At 50.4% G+C, this 26,734-nt stretch overlaps 1 protein-coding gene across 2 annotated transcripts in view; it reads right to left on the bottom strand.

Annotated features, from left to right (window-relative positions):
* Positions 1 to 16,298: 16,298 nt before the first annotated feature.
* The window catches only part of TMEM273 (transmembrane protein 273), a 33,729-nt gene continuing 23,293 nt past the window's right edge, over positions 16,299 to 26,734 (bottom strand). Inside the window, exons 4-6 of one of the 2 annotated variants that reach the window (XM_036266028.1) lie at positions 26,177 to 26,207; positions 23,621 to 23,635; positions 16,299 to 17,668 (exon numbers count right to left, since the gene is read on the bottom strand). In XM_036266028.1, coding sequence (XP_036121921.1) covers positions 17,644 to 17,668; positions 23,621 to 23,635; positions 26,177 to 26,207 — 71 coding nt within the window. In that variant the 3' untranslated portion in view covers positions 16,299 to 17,643. The remainder of the gene's footprint in view (positions 17,669 to 23,620; positions 23,636 to 26,176; positions 26,208 to 26,734) is intronic. The other variant, XM_036266029.1, reaches the window with a different exon arrangement.

Here is a 26,734-nt window from a genome sequence, read left to right as displayed (position 1 = left end):
TCCCTCCCTCCCTCCTCCCTCCCTCCCCCTCTCCCCACCCCCGGCCTCAGCCATGCTGTGAGGAAGCCCAGGCCCCATGGACTGTCCCAGCCCACAGCCTGGGCAGAGGCCCCGCCAACCACCAGAGGCACGAGTGAACGAGACTTCAGGTGACCCCACTTCCAGCTGGGGCCCAGAGGTCTCAGAGCAGAGACCGGCCATCCCTGTGGACCTGAGCCGTCTGCCCTGCTCAATTCCTGACCCTCAGGAGCGAGCACAGCAAGGGGGTTGCCACACGTCCCCAGCTATGTGGTCTGCGCACCGTGGTTCCGTGGGCGGTGCGGTCCTTGCCCTGTGTACTGTGTTCCCCGGAGGCAGCCCACTGGCCAGCGTCTGCCCTGGAGCCTTCCTGGCCTCGCCTGTTCAGCCCCACTGTGCATGGTGGCAGGTACAGGATTATGGGCCCGCGCCCCGCCCCCCGCCCCCAGGGGAAACTAACTCACAGTGTTCACATAGTTACTTTGTCTCTCACCTTTTCTAGTCACAACACCACTTGCCAAGGTTCCCTGGGGCTGCCCTTCCCCCTCCAGACTCCATAAATTCTCTCATCCTTGCCACACCTGCGGGTAGGTACTGCTAACCCTCCTTTCCGGGCGGGGGGGCAGGATGGGAGGGGCTGCTTGGCCAGGCTGTCTACTGTCCCTGGGGGGCTCACAGCACAGCCCCACCCTCGAGGACAATGTCCTCCCCCCTCACGTGGCCCCTGGGCTGCTCCTGGCCCGGCCACGGGGGCCCTCTGTCCCAGGCCCTCCTCTGCTCCGTGCAAGCCTTTAGCCGGGCCACCCAGACGGGTGCCCCCCAGGGGAAGGGGTGGCTGTGGCCCAGGGCACCCGCTCCCGGGCTCCGGCGGGGTCACAGGCCTGCCAAGAGCTTCTGTCTCACAGCCACAGCGAGCAGGGCCCTGCGAAACGCTGAAAGGACCGACCACCAGCCCGGCTGCGCCCTGGCTCCTGCCCGCCCATTTCACACACAGCACGTGAGCCCACACACAGCGCGTGAGCCCGCACACAGCGCGTGAGTCCGCACACAGCACGTGAGCCCGCACACAGCACGTGAGCCCGCACACAGCACGTGAGCCCACACACAGCACGTGAGCCCGCACACAGCACGTGAGCCCAGACCTCACCAAGACGGCTGGCCGGTTCGCCTCAGGGCTCAGCGCATCGCCCGAGGAACAAAGGGTCTCGGGTTTGAGTCCAGGTCAAGGGAACGTACTGGGGTTGCAGGTTCGAAACCCAACCCTGGTCAGGGGCCTGTGGGTGGCAACCAATCAATGTGTCTGCCTCACATCGATGTTTCTCTCTCTCTCTCTCTCCCTCCCTCTCTCTCTCTCTCTCTCTCTCTCTCTCTCCCTCTCCCTCTCTCCCTTCCACTCTATCTAAAAATCAATGGAAAAATATCCTTGGTTGAGAATTGACTAAAAAATAAAAATAAGAAGGTTGTAGTATTTTCTAGTCTTAATTTTTTTTCCAAAACTCTTCCAGAAATGCCACCTCCTGTTTTTCTTCCTGTCACTCCTCAGATTAGCTTGTGCTCGATCAAGGCTGCAGGGAGGATCAGTCACTCAGCCAGAGCCGCGCGGGCCCAGCATTAGCCTGTCCCCTGGCCTGGCCGAGGAGCATGGTGTCCCGGCGGCGCTCCGGCTGTGGCCTTTCTATGGCCTGGCTGCTGGGGGCAAGTGTTTGAAATGGAGACACTCTTTCCTCCACGCTGGAAAGGGGAGGGACTAACCACTCTGCGCCCTCCTCCCCGAAGAACCCCTGTGGTCAGACCTAACAGGTGAGGGAGGCGGAAGGGCGCTGCCCAGCTGCCGGCCAGCCGGTGGCTCTGCTGGAGAGTCATCCCCGCGAGGCCACTCTGGGGGCTTGCTGACAGCTCTGGGCTCAGCCTGCAGAGAAGCCGCCAGGAGCCAGCAGGCACGTGAGGATCACAGAAGGGGACTCTTCTGTGGGTTGTTTTCTGTTGTTTCTCGTGACGACTTGGAAAGAAGTGAGTCAGTGGACCAGGAGGATCAGCCGCAGAGAAATGTGATAGGGAGCGCGCCCCAGGCCCCCGGGCCAAGGCAAAGGGAGCCTTGCTTTTGTTTGTCTTCCATTTAATAACAGGCTGCCTCTCCTCAGTGGTTTGTTTGGAGCTGTCCCAGGGTTTTGACCTTAACCTCAGGGCGCCCACACAAATAGCCTAGGCTTTCTCTGTCATGGGGGGCAGGGGGCACCCCTCAAGCTGGGTCCTCAGGCATGTCTGTGGCGGTGCTCCAGGCCCCAAGCCCCCACCTGGCCCAGAGCCACCTGCCGGTTCTAGCTCCATGGGACCAGGCATGTTTAATGAGGGTTCTGGAGGCAGAGGTGCCTTTTCCAACATAACGCTTCCGTGGGAGGGTGATCTCAGCTGGAGGAAGGACCGCCTGGCTGGAGGCCACGCACATGACCAGGAGCCCCAGCGTTCCAGCAGAGGCCGCTCCCTAGGCATGTTCTTAGAGAGCCACGCGGGGAGCTGGGGGAGGCGGAGGGCCTGCCCTCTGTCCAAACGGTGCTGGCCATGGGCCGCTGGACACAACTCTCACACACCAGCTGCTGCCGTCCTGAGTGAGCCTCTGGATGCACTGGCTCCAGCTTGGAAGTGAGATCCCAGCACCTCAAGGGCCACCAGTGAGTCACCAGGGTTTCGGAGCCCCGCGTGGTCCCGCCCAGCCTTCCACTCTCATCCAAGGCATTCGCAGCCCCCCCCCGGAGGCAGCGCGTGTGCTCGCGTGTAACCCACGCACAGCCGGGCTGGCTCCTCCTCTATGTTTGTATTGAGTTTTAGAGAGAGGGGAAGGGAGAAGGCGAGAGAAACGTCAATGTGAGGGTGGAACAGCCATCGGCCGCCTCCTGCACGCCCCCCACTGGGGATCAAGCCCGAAACCTGGGCATGTGCCCTGACCTGGCATTGAACCAGCGACCTTTTGGTGCATGGGACGATGCCCAGCCAGCTGAGCCACAGCGGCCGGGGCTGGGGAGATTTCTTTTTGTTCCCACTATCAAGATGACCTTTGCAGACCCTCGCCTTCAGTCTGACTCCTTCCGGTTCCGTTGTTCAGAGACAGTGTCTCTTTTGTGAGGTGCTGCAGTCCCTTAAGGGGCGGTCAGCCGCTGTCCGTCCCCCAGCTGTCCACTCAGCCCTGGAGCTGATTCCGGGCCTCCAGGAGTGAGGCAGGGGTGAGGCGGGGACTTCTGGGAAGGCTGGACGAGGCTGGGCGAATTCCCACAGGAAGTTTCCCGGGAAAGGAATCTGGGCCAGGGCTCGGGGCCAGCCGCGAGGCGGTCCGTCCGTTCACACCGGCCTGCTGCTGCTGCTCCCCACTCCGGGCTTGGGGTGCCGTTGCCGGGGTAAACATCTTGCCCTTCTGTGGTTGAATTTATTCCTAGAGATTTCATTCTTTTTGATGCCATGTAAATGGAACTGTTTTTTAAATACCTTTTTTGGACGGTTCATTCCCGTGGTTCAGAAATACATTTGTTGTTACTCAACTTCGCTGAATTTGTTAATTCCAGGTGTTTTTGTGTGTGGATTCGTTAAGGTTTTCTATACGTTAAATCATGTCATCTGCAAATGTGGTTGTAATTCCCTTTCCACTTGGGTGCCTTTCACGTCTGGGTTCTCTAATCACTCTGGCGAGAACTTCAGCTGAGAGGAAGCGGCAAAGGCTGTCACCTTGGCCTGTCCCGTGTCTGAGGGACGCGTCAGCCTTGCGCCATTGGGCCTCTTGTTGGCTGTGGGTTTTGTGTTTATTTTAATATGGTTTTTTAATTGATTTTCTAGAGAGAGAGAGAGAAACATTGACGTGAGAGAGAAACATCCATTGGTTACCTCCTGCATGCCCCTCCTGGGGGTCGAGCCCACAACCCAGGCGTGTGCCTGCCCTGACCAGGAATCGAACCGGAACCTCTCAGCCCATGGGACGCTGCTCCATCCGCGGAGCCACACCGGCTGGGCTAGCTGTGGGTTTTCATACATGGCCTCTCCATGTAGAGGAAATCCCCATCTAATTCTAGCATGTTGAGTGCTTTTATCTCGAAAAGGCTGCTGGATTGGGCTAAACGCCTTCTCCGCGTCAGCTGAGATAATTCCGTGTGTGGGGCTTCCCACTCACTCTGCGGTGAAATTGTTGCTCGGTTTCCTCATGTTGAGCCAGCCTTGCATTCCCAGAATGAACCCCACTGGCTTGGCTCCAGGAGGGGGTTCTAGAGGCCCCTGTGCTCCATGTGATCAGGTCGGTGAAGTGGGAGGAGCTCGTGGGGAGGGAGATGGCCTGAGGCAGAACGGGGCGCTGGCTCTCCCCGGGCACAGGGAACGGGCGGAAAGGGCAGAGCAGCGTGCCTCCCCCATCGTCTGGCACAAGAACTAGCCCGCGTCACGGGCACTGAGCACACCGCTCCTGGGGAGGAGACAGTCCTGCCAGTGCTGGCGGAAGAAGGTCCCCTTCCCTGGACTCACTTCACAAGAGGAGGACACTCTCTCCAGAAGCCATTCCTGGTGCACCTGGCTGTCACCAGCTCAACAAATACAGCGGTCCCCCCATCCATGGTTTTGCTTTCCATGGTTTTGGTTGCCAGCAGTCAGCAGCAGTTCGAAATATTAAATGGAGAATTCCAGAACTAAACAATGCAGAAGTGTTCAGGTGCATGCCATCCTGCATAGGGTGATGACATTCCCAGCCACCCCAGGCTGTCCTGCCCGGGACGTGAATCACCCCTCTGTCCAGCGTATCCACGTTGCATATGCCAACACCTGTTAGTCGCTCCGTGGTCTTCTCGGTGATCAGAGCTCCTGTCTTCTTATCACAGTGCTTGTGTTCAAATAACCCTTATTGTACTTAGTAATGACCTCAAAGTGCAAGAGTCGTGATGCTAGCGCTTTGGATGTGCCACAGAGGAGCCATAAAGAGCCTCCTTTCAGTGAAAAGTGTGAGTGTGTGCAGGTTCGGGCATTCGCTAGGGGGCTTGGAACACACCCCCCATGAATAGGGGGCACAGCTGCGTGAAAAAGATCAGAGGCAAGCACAGAATTACTTATTTATAGAAGACTATAAGCGTTTGCATATTATTTAAATTTTGATTTAAGTTGTAATATAATTCCTAACATTGAAGATAAACCAGCAAATTCATTATTACCTTATTGGATGTAACACATAATAGGCTAGTTACATAGCACAAATTCACAGGCATTAGTACATTTCAGAAATATCCCTGAACAGGCCCCCAATTTTTCTTTTTTTCACATTATTTACATGCCTTAGTGAAAAAGGTAATGAATGGCTCTTAATTGAACCACAACACATACACGAATTCCAATCGGCTTATTGGAAACTCACAGCCCACGAACATCAGTAATGTGATAAGAAGCAGTACACTGAAGAGTTCACCATCCAACCCACAGCAAACTGAATTGATCACAATAAAGCCAAACTAAGATAATTAAAAGGCAAGAACAGCGGCAACTGAACGTGATCTGTCAGACCTCACCGATGAGGTCCTGGAGCAGAGCGGCTCCCCGGATTGCCAGCTCCCCCGCATGAGTCCCGGCGAGAGCCTGGCTGCACAGCACGGGGGCCAGATGTCTTCAGGGCCCCGAACTGCATTTCTTGCAGAGCCTGATGCTGCACTACTTTAAGATGCAAGTGCCAGACATCTGGAACCAAATAATTCAGATTGCCGACATGCAGCCCTCCGATGAGTGTGAAAACGAAGTAGTGTGACCACGCACAATTCCTCTGTGAGGGTGGAGAAGGGGCTTCGATGAGCTCATGGCCGTGAGCTCCAGTGCTATGCTGGGGCCAGCTAATCCAGGCTGGATAGAGCCAATTATCAAGTCACTCGATAACTTTTTGCAAACCAGGTGTTTCATATAGTTATCAAAATTGAAATCATATAACCTTATAATTGAATCAATTATATTAAACACCAAAATAATAAATACTTAAAACTCATCAATTTCTAATTATTTTACTACATCTTGTGGCACATTGGCAGCTTGTAAGAGGCTCAGAGGGAGAACTGACACCATGGTAATTGGCAAGGGCTCACTCAAGCCCCTACCCGGCCCCAAGGCAGGGAGCAAGCTGTGACACATTCAGTGTGCACCCCTGGGGCTCCTACAGGCAGTTGCTGGAGCCCACAGTTCCGGCTTCGGAGGCAAGCCCTTTAGGCGACTTTTCCCCAATAATTACACTTTCCGGAAGTTTCCACCATACAGGCCGTCTCTTAATCCTTCGGCGAAGTTGTTAGGACCCTCCCATCTACAGGTGGGTAACAATTTAGGAAGGGCACTCCCATCCATCATTTTATAATCCCACAGCAACCTAGAAGCACGGGCAAGAGTATTCTTTCCCTTCTAACGGATGGAGACTTTGAGCCTCAGACGGTGAGGGGTCTCCTAGGCTCAAACACCCCACAGGTTGGGAGCCCAGCTTTCTTGGCCATATTAGCTGAATGAGTTGGGCACATTTTATTTAGAAAACAGTTGAAATCAACACAAAGTGCAGAACTGGTAAGCTCTGGTGGGAAAATAAATTGAAGCAAATTCTCTGGCAACATGTAGCAAACTTAAACCTGAGATGCCTTCTGTCTTGGTAATCCTGCTTCTAGAAATTTATTCTTAAAGATATTAGGAGTGTGTTAGAGATTTTTTTTTTTCTTGTGGTACGTGCCCCTAGTGGGAACTGAACCCGGGACTCTGGTCCGCAGGCCGACGCTTAACGACTGAGCCAAACTGGCCAGGGCGGGAGTGTGTGAAAGATTTTCCTAGCCCATTTTTAGTGGTGTTATTTATACTCAGAAATTCAGAAGCCACCTGTGTTCCAAGACAGGAAGTTGGGCTACATTGATTGGAGAGCATTGGTCTCACCTGGAATTTGCTAGAAATGTAAATTCTTAGGCTTCACCCCAGTGCGAACCAGCAATTTCATTTGAGTAGGCCCGCCTGTGATGGATTGAAATGCCTGCTGGAGTTGGAATCCAATGCAGTTCATGAAGAACATGGAAAAACATGTTCACAGTATCACAAGTAAAACATGTATCGTTCTATAAACCTAGTATATGTACATACACATGCTCACACCAAACAATACATACCAAAATGTGAACATTTTTCTTTGGAAAAGGGGCTCCCCCATTCTTTTGTTTATCTGTATTTTCTAATTTTTGTATAATAAACATAAATGATTTTAAAAAGAGAAATAATTCTAGTTTTATTTAAACACTAATGAGAATTTTAAAATAAAATACAGGCTCACTTTGTAAAGCCCCTTGGCCCCTGCCCATCCATCTCGAGGGTGCTCCCCACCAGGTCCCAGGGGCATTCAGCCCAGGTCGGTAGCCCCTGTGTCACAGGGCAGAAACCCGCCCCTGTCCACACAGGGTTAAAATAAACTGGCTAGAAGGAAGGCCCGTGGGAAAGACGTGACATTTGTTTGCCAGGAAACATAAATAAGGACAAATGAAGGCAGAGAAATGTGGCTCAGTGCAAGCCCGGTGCAGGCCAGCTGCGCAAGCAGGCCTGGCCGCGGGGAAGAGCCACGTGGAGGAGCCTCCCGGGGGGGCTGGGGCCCAGGAGGGCTGCCCAGGGAGTGTGGCCTGAAACACAAACGGCCTGGGGAGCTGGGCATGATTGGGGTCTGGCACTTTGAGACCTGAACGAGCCGTCCAGTTGCCAGGATGGGAGGACGACCCACCGAGATTCTGTCTTTTAGCCCCAAGTTCATAGAAAGAAAAAGAATCGGCATTTATTGACCATTGACCATGTACCAGACACAGAGCAGAGCGTTTCATGATGTCATTTAATTTTTGTGGTGCTGCTAGAGGAGACCATTTCTTATCCCACCTCCTCTGACACCCACAGGTCCCCTCAGCCTGACTCAGCCTGTACCTACAGCTGTCCTCACAGATTCCATCCTCCACCCATCACTGGGCTGTCTTTGTCCCTTAATTTTGTTTCTACCATGTTGCTGCCCTTTTTCCACAGTGGTCTTATAGTTCATTATGTCCACTTCCCTACCTGGTGACTCTCTCAACCAAGATCAGGTGACACCACCCCCTCAGGTCAGCAGAAGCAGCCTGGTATAGTGGATGTACCTACACACACTCGCACCAAACGATACATACCAGGTGCTAAGTCTGAGGAGCAGACAGGGATAAAGAGGGCAGAGAGGGTCAGGCTTCCGTCCTCACATCAGGGTCTAGCAGCCTCGAAGACCAGGGGGATAATAATGCTAGGAGATCATATCATTACACATGATACTATTACTTAGAACATGTCCACACTGGCCATGCTACATGCGTGCTGCAGTTTCAGAAGTCAACATTCTATCTGTCCTAGAGAAATTCTCATTTCTGTGCCAAGAGAATATGTACAAGAATTGTCATTAAGTGTGGTTTATAGTAACAAAAATTAGAAATGACACACCTTAAAAAACTGGGCATAGCACCTGGAAATTTCAATTGATAAAAAAAAGTGGGAAAATGTTTAAAAGGCAAACAGCATTGGTAAGCAGGTGGGGAAAGGATAGTGCTTATATACTGTTAGCAGGAAAGTGAATTGATAGAGACTCATGGAAGAACATTTAAGCAATAACTACTACAACTTCTATTTTTACCCCACCTCAAGGTAATTACCCTATTCAGTTTTTAACTTCTTTTTGAGTCACATATAGTCATTTAAATTTTCTGGGAAAATCATCCATTTTATCCAGATGTTCAAATTTACTCCCATAGAAGTATTCTTTGTTATATGTATACTCTTTTAATATTTTTCAATGTCTGTACATCAATAACAATAAATGTTTATTAAGCACCTAATTTCTGTCCGTCATTGTTCTAGACTCTGGAGATACTAAAACAGTGAACAAGACAGACGAAATCCTTGTCCCCAAGAAGCTGGCATTCCTGTAAGGGATGAATAATAGATAAAAGAATATTTTGATCTGCTTCTGTTATATGTTTTGTCTTAAGAGACATGTATTCCTGCTTCTTTGAATATGTGGTATTGTTCCATTCAGTAACGGACATTTTGGATGGCACATTATGGAGACTCTGGGTTCTGTTATCTTACTCTGAAGAGTGTTGATTTTTAGTTGTTCTGTGTTTTCATAGATTTTGTATTTGTCTATTTAGCACCCATTAATCACAGAGCCAAACTGACAGCCCAAGTTGTTGATGCCTCCTCTGCAATCCAGCTTCTGCAGGTAAGTGAAAATCATAGTGTAAACCCTCCAACCTATCCTGGGTCCATAACCCCAACCACTGCCTTTATGTAACTGTCACACACCAGCCACGTCAATAGTTCCCTTGCCTTGAATCACCTAGGCCCAGGTATCAGGAAACCAGAGACCACCTCCATAGCCCAGAGTTAGCCAACCTTATTCAAACTGGCCAGTCCTAAGCTGTTTTCCGGCCCCTGCCTTGCCTCTCCCGTGGAAGACACTGTAAAGGCTCTGGGTCATGCTTTTGCCTTGCTCCTGTCTCCTGACAAAACTGGTGTTCCCCTGTGGCTCTGCATGGCATAGGGTTTACATTCCTCCTTCTCTGGGGGAAATGTAAGGAATAAATTCATTATAAATGACATTGACTTCTGCATCATCATTTAGTCACCTAAAATCTGGGCAGAAATCATTAGTCTGTCGAGTTAAATCGTTGCAAGTGATCTTGAGTCTATAGACTCCTGGTCCTGGGATTTGCTGAGCGGGTCTATTTCAGTTTTTCCTCTAGTCCTAGGGCAAAACCCCTAGTCACGATTTCAGTGGAAGCCAGATGTGTTTACCAAGTGTATCAGTAAAGGTTCTCCAGAGAACAGAATAGGATATATATAAAGAGATTTCTTGTATGTAACTGGCTTATGCAATTATGAAGTCTGATAAACCCAAATCTGCAGGGTAGGCCGGCAGCCAGGAGACCAGGGAAAAGCCACTGTTGCAGTTCAAGTCTGAAAGCTGTACGCTGGCACAATCTCCTCCTGCTCATGGCAGATCTGTCGTGTGCTGTTCCAGCCTTCAGCTGATTCATCATGGAGGCCAATCTGATTTAAATGTTCATCTCATCCAAAATACACCCTCGCAGGAGCATCAAGGACATTTGCCTACCCATCCAGACACCGTGGCCCAGCCAAATTTGCACATAAAATTAACCATCACTCCGCATTCCTCTGATTTGTCAGGATTTGAACATCAAACTCTCTCCATTCCAGGGCCTTCCAGCTGGTGTTTTTCTTCGAGCCCCTTGACAGTTTCCCACTGCACGCCCAGCTTAGAAGTCAGCAAGGATGTAAGGGGAATTTTTAAGCAGAGTTCCCCCGCTAAGGCTACTTCCCTTCTGGGATTATTCTCCCAAATTCCTAGTCGCTGTAACTCCCTTGTCTTCCCAGCCCAGTGAGACAGCCACTTTCTGCTTAAACTCTGTTGCCAGTGTAGACAGGAGTCGAGCCGACCAGGGGGCTCACCTACTTCTTTCCTCTTAAGGCTCCGTTTCCCTCGGGCTTATTCCTGCTTCGGGCGACTCTTCAGTGCCTTTGGATTGCTGTTTTCTTCTATTTTGTACTGGGTTTATCATTGTTATTGAGAGAAGGGTTAGTTTCAGAGTCCCTCAAGAGTTTTTTGTTTATTTTTAATATTTTAAGATTTACAAGCTAAGAAATATTTTGCACTAGCATTTAAATTTTTTTTTAAGATTTTTATTTTATTAGGGTCAGTTAATGGAGAGAGCATAATTTCAATCCTTTGTAATTTGTTGAGATTATTTTTGTTTCTTTGTGGCCTACGTAATAGAAGTCCCAGCTTCTTTGATCTTTGCAGAGCTGGTTTGAAGCGCCTGCTATTTCCCTGTGGGTACAGGACACTTTGCTTTATTTCAGAGCTATGTTGACAGGGACATAGAGCTTCATGACGCTTCTATCATCAATATCAAATGTCCTTTGTCAAGGTTTTTACTTGAATTAAATTTTTTTCTGATATTACTATTTCTATCTCTCTCACATTTTTGTCAGCATTTGCCTGGTATAACTTTTTTCATGTCTTTATTTTCAGTCTTACTATAGTTTTTATTTTAGTTGTGTCCCTTACAAATGGAAAGTGTCTGAATTTTTAAATAAAATGAATATTTGTTTCAAATAGATTAATTTAATTACTTTACATTTATTTTTATATATTTATACTAATTTCTGCCACCCTGATTTTCTTCTGTTTATGATGCTCTCTCGTTCCTCCTCCCCCTCAACTCTCCTCCTCTTTCTTTTCCTCCTCTTCCTCCTCCTTCTTTCTCCTTTTGTTTCTCTGTGGCCTGTAATTGCTTGGAAGCTTTCCAGGCCCTGCCCCCTTTTGATTGTATGGGCTTCACCTGAATTTATATTATACAAATTTAATACCGTTTGTTTCTATCAATATTAAGAATTGATCAATATTCTATATTATGTCCTTAATCAATATAATGCTTTTACTTCTCTCCCTCATTTTTCTTTCATATAACCTCCCATGTTGAGATCATGTAAAATTTAATGTGTTCAACAGTGCTGTGCCCTGGCCGGTTTGGCTCAGCGGTTAGAGCGTCAGCCTGTGGTCCGGAGAGACCGGGGTTCGGTTCCCGCTAAGGGCACGTACCTTTGTTGCAGTTTGTCCCCGGCCCTGGTTGGGTCATGTGGGTGGCAGCCACTAGATGTGTCCCTTTCACGTCGATGTTTCTCTCTCTCTCTCCTTCCCACTCTACCTGAACAAAAAAATGGAAAAATGTCCTCGAGTGAAGATAAAAAAAAAATAGTGCTGTAATTTTGAAAACATCAGTTATTTAAATTTAAACATAAATATTACTGATTTCTTTGTTTACCACCACCTCTTTTATCCCATATAGTCCTTTTAAATTTGTTTTTAATTTTCTTGAAGTTCACCTTCTAGTAATTCTTTTTTTCAGAGAATTTTTGGGTAGTACATTTTCTGAGATTTTCATTTCTGCATCTTTTCCCCCCTGTTCACCTGAATCTTGTTTGGATCTAGAACACTATGGGCATAATCATTCCCCTGAGAACTCGGAAAACACTGTTCCTTTGTCTTTTTCATTCATTTCTGCCCATAGGAAGTCTAATTTTGCTCACATGCCCACATTTGTATAGGTCATCGGCTCTTCTTTGGTCTTGGCATCCTCACATTTTCCTTTGATTTTTCTGTGGATAGTTGGCTTTGCATTTATTTCACAAAATAACAAGAAATGAGGGACTGGACGGGTCGGCACCCGCTTGCCTCACCGATTCCTGACCCACCTCCCCTGCAGCCTAACCCTGGGCACAGCGACTTCCCGGCTTCCTGGCTTCACCATGCTCCTCCACACTTCGGGTTCCGAGTGCTCTGCCCTCTTCCCTGGCTCAGAGGGCCTCACACCAGGTGGAGACATCGCGCTCTGCCACTAATCACGTGTTTCTCTTCTTTCCTGGGCTCCAACAGGACCCTGTTCAGCCTCTGGAACAACACGTGCTAACCCTGCTTGCCAGCTTCCTGCGTAAGGACCACACCTCGTCTTTGTTTCCACGGCTGTGCCACAGCTGGCAGTGGGCCACGCTTGCTGGGCATCACAAGTTCTGGACAGGCTGCACCTGTGTTACATGCAAGCACACCTGGAAAACCAGCTGGCTGCGCCTCCGCTTCCAGAGAAGGACACTGAGAGGAAGCCAGGGACCGGCCAGAGTCATGCCCAGAGGAAGTGGCAGGCAGACCAGGGAGGGCCTGGCCCCCTGGTGAGAGCCCATGCTCTTCTCCAGGCTGAGTGGAGGTCCTGTCCAGGAGGGAGCGCGCTGGTTGTGGCGGTGAGTGCAGTGAATCAAGTGTCCGTGGGTCCGGATGAAGGCGCCTGGCGAGGTTTCCTGGTTCTGACACCTCTTATTTTCCTTCTGAGACAGGCCACTGCCTGTGGACATCGGTCCCCTTTATGCCCGGCCTGAATGAACCCGGACCAAGGCCCGATGGGGGAGGAGAGCTGTGGATGCAACTTGACTTCAGAAGGTGGGCGGGGCTGTGGGGGCGGGGCGGGGCGGGGCGTTACGTGCCTCAGCAGCTGGAGGCCCTTCTGGATGATGGGTCTGGGTGATGGTCCACACAAACTCTGTCCTTGGAGTGAGTCCGCTGGCGTCAGGGAGCACAGCCCTCCCTGCTGGCTGCAAACGCCTTGTCACAACACGCGTGGGGCGATGCTTGGACATGGTTTGAAGTCCTCTTTGTTCAGTCAGTAGTTGTGCTGGGCTCACGATAAGTTGCCAACATAAGAACTACCTCCTGACTTAAACTCGGGAAAGGATAAAAAAGAAAAACCACATTGTAAGGGTTCCTCATGGGTCCTTTTTTGCTAAGAAAAAGAATGGGCAGCTCTGAGCCACTTTCCTGAAGGGTGTGCTGTCTTACCTGGGGGCGGGGAGGGGAGGGTGTGTGACATCCGCACCTGCCTCAGCAGGGACCTGCTTTCTCCCTGCGGCTGCTGAACACACAGGTTACCTGTCGCTCACCTGAGCAGCCTCGCACTAATGGGAAATGCCTGTTATGTTTCATTAAAAAAAAGTTTCCCTTTTTACTGAGCCTACCCAGTTCAAACTTAAGTAACATTTGTCAGCTCTCTGGCTAATTTTATTTATGAGTAAAGGTTAGATTTTATTATAAATAAAGATGTTATTTACAACAAAAAGTGAGTGAAGACTTGGTTTATTGTTTGATTATTATCAATTTTATGTTACACGTAAGATAAATTTATCGTCATGGAAAATCAAGAGACAAGTCCTAGGTTGAGGGACAATCTACAAATCGCCTGCCTAAGGCCCTTCAACAGGTCAAGGTCACCAAAAACAAGGACAATCTGAGAAACCGTCACAACCAAGAGGAGCCGCAGATTCTCCACGTGAGCCCGTGTCCTGGATGAGGTTCTGGTACAGAGAAGGAATATGAGGGAAACAAAGAAGTCCAAACCAGCAGTTGACACTAATGTAACAGTGCGGGCTCATTAACTGTGAACTAGACACCAAGCCAACGCAAGGTGCTACTTCAGTGCAGGGCTTACGGGAATTCGTGCTACCTCACAACTTTCAGGAAATCTGAAACTTCTAAAATCAAACTTTATTTTCAAAATATGTAAAGACATGGTATACTTCACCTGAAATCTCACTAAGAATGAAAACGTCCACTCTCATTGCAGTCTCAGTATCTGAATTTTGGAACGGGGTACAAGTTGACCCCGACAAAAGCAAACTGTCCTTCATTGGTCACAGTGGCTGAGTGCTGAACACGCCAGTGTTCCAAGAGGGTTATGTGCATTACCTCGTTGAATGCTGCCAACGACCCTGTAGGGTAGGGACAAACATCAGCCCATTTTACAAATGAGGAAACTGAGGCACGGCAAGCTTAAATTGTTTGTTCTGCTCACAAGGAAACGTGGCCGAAGAGCCACATATGCTGCCATCATTCTATACTGCTTAGCGGGGAACAGAAATGAAGAGAAAACCTAAATCTGTTGAAATTCCAGGACCATGAACATTCAGACCCAAAGTACACTGAGCGGGGAGGCTGGACTATTGGTACCCGAGTGGCTGCCCGCACTCTGCACAGACCGCCTGGGAGAGGCGCCACTCTTTGTCATCAGTGATAATGACGCGTGCAAAACTCCTATTCTCTGAAGGTGGTTCATTCATCTGACACACGGAGATGAGACAAGTGGCCCAGAAGGGAAAGAATGAGCCAGCAGGGTGGCCCAGAGCACGCCCAGACTTTAGCTCCAGGTCACAGGCATCAGCCCCTCTGCTGGGGTCCTCGTCTCCACTCAGCTCAGTGTCCCCCATCTAAGCCGCCCCGCAGCACCTTCCGTCTCGTGGGGAAGGAGCCGCACAGCCCCTCCAGCTGACTCTCCCCTGTGTGCTCTCATGGGTGCCGGAGAAATTTTGGCGCGATCTCCAATATGTGTGTTTTGACCTCAGTTCACAAGCTTGAACACCTGCAGGAATGTGGGTTCACTCTCTCTCCAAAGGCAGCCCAGCTTTGGCTCCCTAACAAATCCAGGACGAGCTGTAGTCCTGCCCCAAGACCAGGGCTCCTGGGCCTCCTCACCTGGGGAGTCACGCCAGAGCCTAGGAGAGGTGTGCCTGCTGGCCTTTCCCTCAGCCCCACATCTGTCGGTCCACACGTCCTGCACCTGCTCCTCCAAACCGCACCCCAGACCCACCAGCCTCTCAACTCTCACTGGAACCGGACCGGACCCCGAGCAGCACTGCGGCCGAAGAGTGATGCTGACATGTCATGATCCACGTGGACATCACAACTCTGATGTTTTCATCACCATCTGCTTAGCTTCTTTGTCTACCTCTCAACTATTTTTAAACTTGGATGGTGAAAAGGATGTCATTTATTTACTTATGCAAACTCCATATATTCTAGACTAGAATATATCCTAGAATATATTAGAATTCTATTATATGCATGCTTTTAACACACATGGAAGAGTATACGCAATGTTGATATAATTTTTATGTATTGATTTTAAGTTACATATTAACCATAAATAACTGTATGTTGCAATTGTAGCTACAGAGATTAATATATACTTAATTTGTTGATCTTGCCAGATGATTCCTCCCCAGCTCGCCTTCTTCTCATCCGGGTATGAGTCCTAGAATCAGCAAACCCGCAGCAGCACCCGGATTCTGCTGCCTACTGCCGCCTGCCGCCTGCCGCCTGCCTCACCTGTGCAGGGATGGCTCGTCCTCTGGTGTTGGAGCATCATCTGCCCCTTCCACTCTGGGCAGGCTGTCCTGCCACCGAGACAGACTGCGTGTGATTTGCATATGTTCTGGGGACCCAGAGGCTCTGGTTTATTCCAGCCCTTGGCCTCTGCTAGCAGGCCCCCACACAGTTTGAGGCCGTCGAAATGGCCCTTACTAAAGACATTGCACTCACTGTGACTTCTGTGGCTGCTTCCAAACACATCCAGAAGGTCTGCCCACCAGAACCTCATCCCCAGGAGCTGGTCCCATGGAGAAGGGCTGTCCAAAGGAGCATGACAGCTTCCAGTAGGACTGCCATGGAAGGAAGCCTGGGCTTGGGACATGAGCCGAGGAGAGCCCCTGCGAAGGGCCCCAGCCCTCTCGCCCCCCAGGCGTGTCAGCCTCTCTACCCTGAGGAGAGAGCATGGGCTCCAGCGTACCTCTCTGTGCTCTCACACAGGAGAACTTGTGTGGAGATCAAACATAACCAGAGCCCAGAACTCGTGCTGGGAAGACATGTCATGATGTGGGATGGGGAGGGACCCCCACGGTTCTGTGGAGGCTACAGAAAACGAAACGACTACTGAGGATCCAGAGGCATCCCTTCCGTTCACAGGTGTCTCTGCCATTCACAGAGCAGATGTCTTAATTAAAATGCTGCCAAAGGAAACAAATCAATGAACAGATAGCTTACATGATGGTTTATTCTATCTTACACACAGAAAATTGCTTGTGAGCATCGCATTGCTGCTTTAGGTTATCAGTTAACAAAGGCTGCTAATGAAGTACATTGTTATCAAGTCAGATGAAAGATGCCCTGGGACTCCCGGCAAATTATCATAACACAGCTCTTCGTTTTGTAAGATAGCTCTCTCTCGTCACGCACAAGGAGAGCGACCTAATCCAAGGAGAAGCCGTCTGGATAAGAATCGGAATTGCTGTTGAACGGAAAGGCAAAGGCGACTCCAAATGCAGTCCCAGAAATACACAGTCAATATTACCGGGCAGAAAAATGATAACCGGAGCTGTACCACAGAACCTTAGGTTGATGAGAATAGTAAAAAGATGTTTCCTAAGCCTCTCCGTAATAAGGTATGCACATTATAGCCACGTAATAATTGTAATATGTAACAATAACCATGAAATAATTCTATAAGCATAACAATGATCGCTTACATTTGCACAGTGTTCTCCAAGGCACAGCCTCTGCTTTTTCACGTCATCCTTCGTGGGCCCGTCATTTTAAGAGCTGCAGGCTCAGCCCATGGCCGTCAGACCCTCCTCTTGCTGCAGCCCAGCCTGCCTTCTCTTCTTGGGGAGATCAGTGTTTCATCTGTCGGACTAGAGCCTGCCCCTGGTCTCCGTGTATCAGGGCCCCTGAATGTGCACGAGGGATTCCTCTGGTGGCCGAGAGGGTGAGGCCAGCAGTTCTGCAGAAGGCTGCTTACCTGCCGATCAGACGGTGGTGCCGAAGAGCCTGTGCCTTGAGTTTGGCTCTCTCCCCACGAGCCCTTGCTGAGGGCAGGCTCCCTCGGCACGGAGGCGATGCCATCGCAGAAGCCGGGACAGCGCTCACGTGGGAACCAGGACAGACAGTGAGGGCTGAGTCTTCCATCCTTTCTCACGCCGGTCAAGTGCCCACACTCCCTCTATGTAGCAAAGTGCTTGCAGAAGAGAAGTGATATTTTCCTTCAGGACGGAGGCACTGTGGATTCTGTTCATTCCGTTATTTTCCCTGGATATTGTGTTCCGTGGGAAGTTCCATCACCGGCTTTGGACATTCAAGTTCAAGACGTCCCCCAAACTGCAGTGGCCAGTCGTCTAGACTGCCGAACCCCTCCTGACGTGGCCGCTCACTCAGACTTCAATCACTTGCGAGGCTCTGGAAAGGAAGAGAACCATCTGGAAGACTGACTGGCAGTGACCATGCTCTAACTAGTCATGGCAGTGCTATGTGACACAGTCACACAGGTGTGCGAGAGTTCATCAGCAAATCCTAGCAAGGGGGACAGCTCCTCGTCAACATAGGAAGGGACCTGAAGACCAGTGGCTTCTAGGCAAGGAGGAGTTTGTAGGCAAACCTGAAGGTGGCTTTCTGCCTGCCAGACAAGACACACCTCATCCACTTTGACGACAAGGGAAGAAGTCATTCCCCGAGGTCAACTGCATATCTAAGGGGAACGTGCCACTCTGTGCAGGTGACGAGTTTGCGCAGATCTGGGCAGGTGCGGAGGGACAAGCAGACAGACCGATGGGGATGTACCTGGAAGGGGTCCCTTCAAGTCTGCACTACAACTGTCACAGGTGAGGCCTCGCTGTACTCGGTGCCTCAGCTGTGACGGGAGGAAATGGCAGTGTAGATATATATTAAAATCAGGAACAGAGAAGAAAAGATGAGGTCACCAGACCAGATCCCAGCACAGTAGAGCTTGGGCTGAAATTAGGGCAGAGGCCCTACTGTAGCCCCTCTGGGCTGAGGGCCTCACCAACAGCTCCATGTTGGGACTGAACTCACACCAACACTTGACTGTAGCTTCACATAAACATTATCTGTGATTATCTCAGGAGGACCTGTTTATGCCTATGTTACTTTCGTGTTTATGCCACGCCAATGTTTGTTTTCAGTCTTAATATCTTGTTTAACTAGCATCCCACCTGCGAGAAGGGGCAACAGCAGCAAAGGACTGGGGCGGAGTGAAGCATCAGTGGACACGTCAAGCCCACGGCCATAAAGGGCGGCGCGTGCTTACCCACCCAGGCGTGAAGACCAAGGGCACAGGCTGAGGCTGGGTTACAGAGCTGAATGGCAGCAGAGCCCACATGGAAAACGAGCAGGTTGGAGGCCAGCAAGAACAGTAAGGACGAGAAGCAGAGAAAGAAGTTCTAAGAGCCTAAATGTTGCCAGGTGTTATGCTTCTTCTTGGAAGTATGATGGAGCCAGAAGAACATAGAGCTCAAGTTCAAGTTGGTCTAGAAGTCCAGGCTCAACAGAAAGTTCATGCTTCCTACTGTCTTTAACAAGTGCTGAATTCAAAGGGCCCTTCAGGTGTTATTAAAGAGAGGGTCTACAGTGGCTGTACCTAGCTAGCACTTGCATTTGAACTTCTGATTCCCAAAAAAGATAGGCAGACCAGGAGAGCAGGGTCCTTCCATCGCCGACGGCCCAGAGCCGGGGAAAAGAAACTTGTGAGCTACCTCATGGAGGAAGTTGTTCTCTGACAGGGTAGCAAGGCATGGGGACAGCCCAGCCAGAGGTAGAGGGTACCTGAGGCCCCCAGGGCAAGGGCATGTCCTAGCTCCTGAATAACCCCAGGTACCAGTGGAGAGCAATACCAAGTCTAGAAATTGTCCAAGTACATAAGGAGATTTAGAACATGATAAAGGTGGCGAATAAAGCACTGGGGAATGTGTATGTCACCAGCCTCTAGAGAGCCAGGCACCACCTGCAAGAAAAAATAAGCTAGACAGGAGCTGGGGGAGCATGCTGGCTTGACCAGCAGCCGAATTAGGCTGCAGACCTCGACTGGGTACCAAGAGAAGGACAGTCTTTTGGAGACTGTAAAATTATGGTGGCTGCCTAAACCCACATCTTCACCACATCCTACAAAAATTATACAGACCAACAAGGAGAGGATAAAAACAAAAACCAATGACAGCAAAAACACAAAGCAAAACTAACAACAAAGGGGCCTACACATCCTGGTTTGCTCAAGACAGTTCCAGGGTATACCTTCTGAGGTAATGCTGCTAAAGGTCTTTTGACTAAATCCAACACACAGATCTGATTTTGAAAACTCAGTAAAATAAAAATTAAGGGATACTTCCTTAATGTGATCAAATACATATAGTTCAGCCCTAAAGCCAGCTTCTTACTCAATGGAAAGCACTAGTGTATTTCCCACCAAGAGCTGGCACAAAACAAGTCTGCACATTATTTCCACTATTATTTAGCATTGGTGGTCTTAGCCTATGCAATCAGAGAGGGAAAAAACAACCAGAAGCATAAGAATTGGAAAGAAGATTTATAGTTTGGGAGATGACAGGATATCATCGAATTTAGAACATGATAAAGTGGCAAATAAAAGACCAAGAACAGTAGCAGCGTTTGATGAACCAACTGCTATAACGTTAACATACAAACACAATCCAAAGCAATCAATGACCAAGCAGGAGATGGACTAGGAGACTCCCTTTACAAAAACAACAAAATCATGAACTATTTAGGAATAAACTTAACAGGAAATGTGAAAAACCCATGAAAGTAAAATCTGAAAATTCTTGAGGCACACAAAAACAGACTTGTGTAAATTTTCTGTGAACAACTGCTTAACATTGTAAAATGTCAATCATCTTCAATTTAACACATGAATGTAAAGCAATCCCCCCAAATTCTAAGATATCTGTACCCCTAGCTAGAGTCTTAAGTTTACTCTCAACTTCACTTGAAACAACAAATACGCAAGGATAGCTGGGACAGAGGAGCAGGAGTGTGTCCCTGGAACAGAAGCGCAAGGGGGCAGCCCAGCCAGAGGTAGGGGTACCTGAGCCCCCAGGGCAAGGGCATGTCCTAACCCCAGGTACCAGTGGAGAGCAATACCAAGTCTAGAAATTGTCCAAGTACGTAAGGAGATTTAGAACATGATAGAGGTGGCGAATAAAACACTGGGGAAAGAGGGTGGTTTTAAAAAATGATATTGAAATAACTGGGTTGCCATTTGGGAAAAAGATAAAATTTAAATCTCTGTTGCATACTGCACATCATGATAAATGACAAGTGGCCAAATAAAAATGCTAATCCATACAAGAACTGGGAAAAATATATTCATGTACATATATGTATATAAACCTCTTCTTTGATTCTATAATATATTGTATATATGTAAAAAATCGTAAGTATCTTTTGTAAAATGAACATAGAAAGGATAAAGGAGAAACTATTGAAAACAGCTCAAACCATGTGGGAGTGGACAGGTATGGGAGCACGATTGCTCTGAGTTTATGTTTTACATATTCAAAAAATAAAATTAAACTAAAAGGATTGAGAAAATGCAGCAGACAGACAAATGTTTCTAACTGTGTCAAATTGATAGTATAACCACAAAGAGAAAATAAATTCAATTGAACACAGTACTCTGCACACACAGAAGGCTACATTCTAAGAGCAAAAGGCACTGTAAAGAAATCTTCAAGTTACTAAGCAAGTTTGTAATTCTGGAAGGTGTGTGTGTGTTATATGACATAGCAAACTAATAAAAGCCTTCATGTGGTTGAGAAACAGGGTTTTCACTTTGGAGGAGGCCAAATAAAAATATAAAATAAGAGAAGCTTAAGAAGAACCTTGAGGGACTGAGTTTGTGGTTTTAGTATACATTCCCTGACTGTCCATTGAGAAGGTGTAGAGGTGATAGTGCCTCAGTATTTATGAGCACACATTGTGCCCAGATCTGGGTTTCTAGAAAAAATTCACATCATCAAAAGGAAGTAAGAAGGGAGGGGGGGAGGGAGGGAGGGGGCTGGTGGTAGGGGAGAAAGGGAGGGAGGGAGGGAGGGGAGGAGGGGGCTGGTAGTAGGGGAGAGAGGGAGGGAGGGAGGGGAGGAGGGGGCTGGTAGTAGGGGAGGGAGGGAGGGAGGGAGGGGAGGAGGGGGCTGGTAGTAGGGGAGGGAGGGAGGAGGGAGGGGGAGGAGGGGCTGGTAGTAGGGGAGAGAGGGAGGGAGGGAGGGGAGGAGGGGGCTGGTAGTAGGGGAGGGAGGGGAGGAGGGGGCAGGTAGTAGGGGAGAGAGGGAGGGAGGGAGGGGAGGAGGGGGCCGGTAGTAGGGGAGGGAGGGAGGGAGGGGAGGAGGAGCTGGTAGTAGGGGAGGGAGGGAGGGAGGGGAGGAGGAGCTGGTAGTAGGGGAGGGAGGGAGGGAAGGAGGGTGGAAGGAAGGAGGGGAGGAGGGGGCCGGTAGTAGGGGAGGGAGGAGTGCAGGGATCCTAGGGTAAATGGGTGATTCCAGGACTGAGTAGGGACAGTACAGGGTGAACCTGGATGCTGTGTCCTGTCAAAGTCTAGGAAATGCTCAATGACGAGTGAGTTCCCGTCGAAAGCCCCCAAGAAGTGACTTGTACTGGACACACTTCAGAGCATTAGAACAGAAACAAGATTCATGATGGAGATGAATGAAAATGCACTGAAGTTCATAGGATTACTATTCAACAGGTAAATGAAGGAGAAGGGGGAGCCCTGTTTTCTGGAGGAAAGCCAGCGGCACGTGGGGAGGGGATGCGGGAGTGAGAAACAGCGCGTGTCACTGCTGCAGCAGCTGCTTCCCACACCGCAAGGAGATTAGGTCCTCAGGTGCTCACATGGGCTCAAAGGACGACCCTCAGGCTGTTTCCTGGTTTCAAAGGGGACATTTCTTCTCAGCGACCTGGGACCTGGCGGTGGCTTCCTGGACCGAGCCAGCAAACACAGCATCACCGCCATGGCAGGCCGGACGCAGCACAGGAAAGGGTACAATGTCCCCTCTGTGGCAATCCCGACAAAATTCTGACAAATCCAGAAAACGGGACATCGTACAAGACACCAGCTTAGGTACTGCAAAGTTGGTGACGCCCTCGGGCAGTGACTTCCAGCCGTGCCCCAGAAGCCTGAAACCACTGAAACCCGACTTCAGTCCGGGCGCTGACCTCTTTCCCTAGACTGTCAAATAAAAACAACAGCCAACACAACAATAGCTGTCTCCTGTGAGTGAATCAAAATTACACCTATTTTTTGTCAAATCGGCAAAAACAATCATCTATTTTTGATGTGCCCCAGAACTTCAATTAGTTTATGCCCCCAGATGAAAAGGGTTGAAAACCGGGGCCACAGGGAAAAAAGAGGGGCGGTCCAACGATGAAAGGGAATAATAAGAGACCGAATCAAACACAGTGATCCCGCCTTGGAAAAACAGAGCAATAGAACATACTTTTCAAACGAGCAGAGGAATTTGGATATGGACCACGTAACAGATGATACTGAGTCGGTGCTCGTTTTCTTAAGCATGGTCGTTGCATGACTGGGAGATGACATGGTAATATGTTCAGTGCCGCAGTGCCATGACATGTTTACTAGTTGTCAGGCGGGTCAGAAGAAGGGATGCACACAGAGATGCAGCAGCTGGGCACAGGCTTACTGGTGAGTCTAGGTGAAGAGGGTGCATTTGTTTTTATGACATTGTTCTTTCCACTTTTCTGTATGAAGAAGAGTGAGAGCCTGTGGGCAGGGCATTATTTAGGAAGCTAGGCCCAGGGAGGGCGAGTGTGAACTGGGAGTCAAGGTGCCTGCCTTGCTGGGAGCAGGATCCTTCGGGGTGCGGGGGCGGGGGGGGGGCTGTGCCGGCTTCTGCAGGCCCCGCCCCGCTCACTCAGGTTTGTCCACTCTGAGACCCCAAGCCGAGGTGGAAAGCAGACACTTAGCCCACCCAACCGCTTGATGACGCAAAGAGAAGTTTGGGAATTTTTTCATCAGGTGGAGGATATCGGCTAAGTGTTTGGCCTCTGTCAAGAGACTGTCCTGGTAAATGAAAAAAAAATTAACTGTCTTGCTATTAAAACCCAATTTTCTCAGCTCTAATCAGGCAAATGCCCCCAGAGTTTCATTTTACATATTGCCAAAGTTCCACCTTCTAGGATTTTCTGCAAATGTCCCAAAAAGAGGCTGGTTCCTGGTCTCCCAGCCACCCCGACGCCAGGACTTGTGACCCTCGGCCAGCAGTCGCCTCCTGGCCTGCGTGGGGCGTGCAGGGGAGCCGCCGCCCTGGCCGGACCGGGCTCCTGCCTCCTTCAGTAAGTGGCGACCGGACATCAACTCACCTTCCGGAGCTGGACCTGCGGAACGGAAGAAGGGGATAAGATCACGTGTCGTCCTTCTGACGGATGAGAGAGGTGACCTATGAACCCACTCCCAGAGGGCAGAAGAGCATGTGCAGGTCTGCTGTGGGGAGCGGCTCGCTTGTCCTCTGCTTTTCCTTCCTGCCTCAGCCCGACTCCGTCTGTTAGTTCAGACACTTGAATGTCTCCCTTCTGCAAACATCCTTGCATTTGCAGAGGGGCTCCGATGGCATTCCTGCCCAGAGCGGTTCCCTGCACCTGGTGAGGCTGCATCCTGGGGGACAGTGCCGCCAGCCGTGAGGCCCAGCCACCCGGCCCTCCCCTGCCCTCCATCTCTTCGTCCCCTTCCTCCCCTCACCTGCCTTTCTCCGGTTCCCTTCACATCCCTTTCCCTGAACCTCACTTCCACAGTGTTTACTGTTGACCGATGTTACAGCAACCTGGCCTGGACTGTGGGAATCGTCTCCTATGGCTCTGACGTGTCTCACACACACACGCACACAACGTCAGAATAATCCAGACCTCACACACCACACACACACACACACGACGTCAGAATAATCCAGAACTCACACATACCACACACACACAAACACGATGTCAGAATAATTCAGAATTCACACACACACGACATCAGAATAATCCAGAAATCTCTCTCACACACACACACGACGTCAGAATAATCCAGAACTCACACACACCACACACACACACACAACGTCAGAATAATCCAGAACTCACACACACCACACACACACACACAACGTCAGAATAATCCAGAACTCGCACACACACCACACACACACACACACGACGTCAGAATAATCCAGAACTCGCACCACACACACACACACACACGACGTCAGAATAATCCGACCTATCGCACACACACCACACAACACACACACACGACTCAGAATAATCCAGAACAGCACACCACCAACACCACCACACACCGAAATCAGAATAATCCAGAACTCACACACACCACACACACACACAACATCAGAATAATCCAGAACTCGCACACCACACACACACACACATGACGTCAGAAGAATCCAGAACTCACACACCACACACACACACACACACACACGACGTCAGAATAATCCAGAACTCGCACACACACCACACACACACACACACGACGTCAGAATAATCCAGAACTCGCACACCACACACACACACACACACGACGTCAGAATAATCCAGAACTCGCACACACACCACACACACACACACACACACACGACGTCAGAATAATCCAGAACTCACACACCACACACACACACACGACGTCAGAATAATCCAGAACACACACACCACACACACACACACACGAAATCAGAATAATCCAGAACTCACACACACCACACACACACACGACGTCAGAATAATCCAGAACTCACACACCACACACACACACACACGAAATCAGAATAATCCAGAACTCACACACACCACACACACACACGACGTCAGAATAATCCAGAACTCACACACACGACGTCAGAATAATCCAGAACTCACACACCACACACACACACACACGAAATCAGAATAATCCAGAACTCGCACACACCACACACACACACACACACGACGTCAGAATAATCCAGAACTCACACACACACGCACACTCACGACGTCAGAAGAATCCAGAACTCGCACACCACACACACACACACGATGTCAGAATAATCCAGAACTCACACACACACACACACACACGACGTCAGAATAATCCAGAACTCGCACACACACACACACACACGACGTCAGAATAATCCAGAACTCGCACACACACATACCACTAACACACACACATGATGTCAGAATAATCCAGAACTCACACACGCACACTCACACACGCACACAGGGCTAGGTGTGCCTCTAACACGATCCTACGCAGCAGCGTGAAAGCACAGGGACCCCGTGTGTTGGGCTGGGATGCTAACAGCGTCTTCACAAACACACACGTGTTAGTGGTCACTGTGTCATGACGGCCTCTCCGGCCCTCGTCCCGCGGCTGCACCCGTGTGCACGGACCCGCGCCAGGGTTCAGTCGGGCTTTGTGAAATCTTACATTTGTGTGAATTCTAGCACTAAGATGTCCCCGACACAGTCTGCACAGGCCCCGGAGACTCCCGGGGGCACTGGAGCTCCCAAAGCCAAGTGCTTCCCCGTGCGGGCCGTCCGGCGGCGGGAGCACCGCTCAGCCCTGCGCCGTGTGAGGTCACCGCTGGGATCTCCGCCCAGCACGCCACCGCCCTGACCGTCCCGACCGTCCTGACCGAGGGCAGAGCTGGCCGGAGTCTGCAGCCACAGCCGGGGTGCTCAGGGCCCAGGCCTCTGGGCTGTGCCGCCCCTCCTCTCATGACACCTGCCCACAGCCCAAGCAGCAGAGCGGGGGGAGGGGCCGGGGTGCAGTCTAGTCCCCGCGGAAGCATTCAGGGGGCAGGAGAGGTTAGGCTGGCGGGCAGGGAGCAGAACGCACGAGACAGGAGGGACCCGGTACTGCAGCAGCTACCTTACCTTGGTGGTCTCCTCTGGAGGGCGACAGTATCTAGACAGAGAGAGCAGGGCATTAGGAAGGGGGCAGGGTGGTCAGTGTGCAGCTCAGTGCCAGGTGGGGGCAGGCCAGCTGGACTGGGGAGGGGCTGAGAGGTCCCCTGCGCTGGGGCTGCTGCGGGGGGGGGGGGGGTCTTGGGCTGAGTGCTCTGCCCCAGCCATGGGCACTGTGGGGGCTTCTGTCCCCAGCTCCTGTCACTGAGAACTCACAGCTCAGCAGGTGAGACTGAGCCGTCCCTGGGGCACCCCCACCCGAGGGTCCTCCCTCTTCTCCACTCGCAGGTCCTGGGAGTGTGTCCGCAGGCGCCCACTCTGTGGTGACAGGCTGTTCGCCCTCCCCCGTTCCTTGTTCGCAGGGATACAAAACCAACGGTAAACAGGCTCCTACCCCTCGTGAAGCCCCTGGTGCCATTAGACAGCCAGCATCTCAGGAAGCCCGAGTCTGCCGCTCCGCCCCGGCCGACCCCTCCCCACGCCTTCTGCATTTCTCCACGCACATCATCAGACTGTCCCAGAGGCCGC

Source organism: Molossus molossus, unplaced genomic scaffold, assembly GCF_014108415.1.
Source record: "Molossus molossus isolate mMolMol1 unplaced genomic scaffold, mMolMol1.p scaffold_m16_p_17, whole genome shotgun sequence".
NCBI classification, from domain to species: Eukaryota; Metazoa; Chordata; class Mammalia; order Chiroptera; family Molossidae; genus Molossus; species Molossus molossus.
This window is presented reverse-complemented; position numbering and strand designations above follow the sequence as displayed.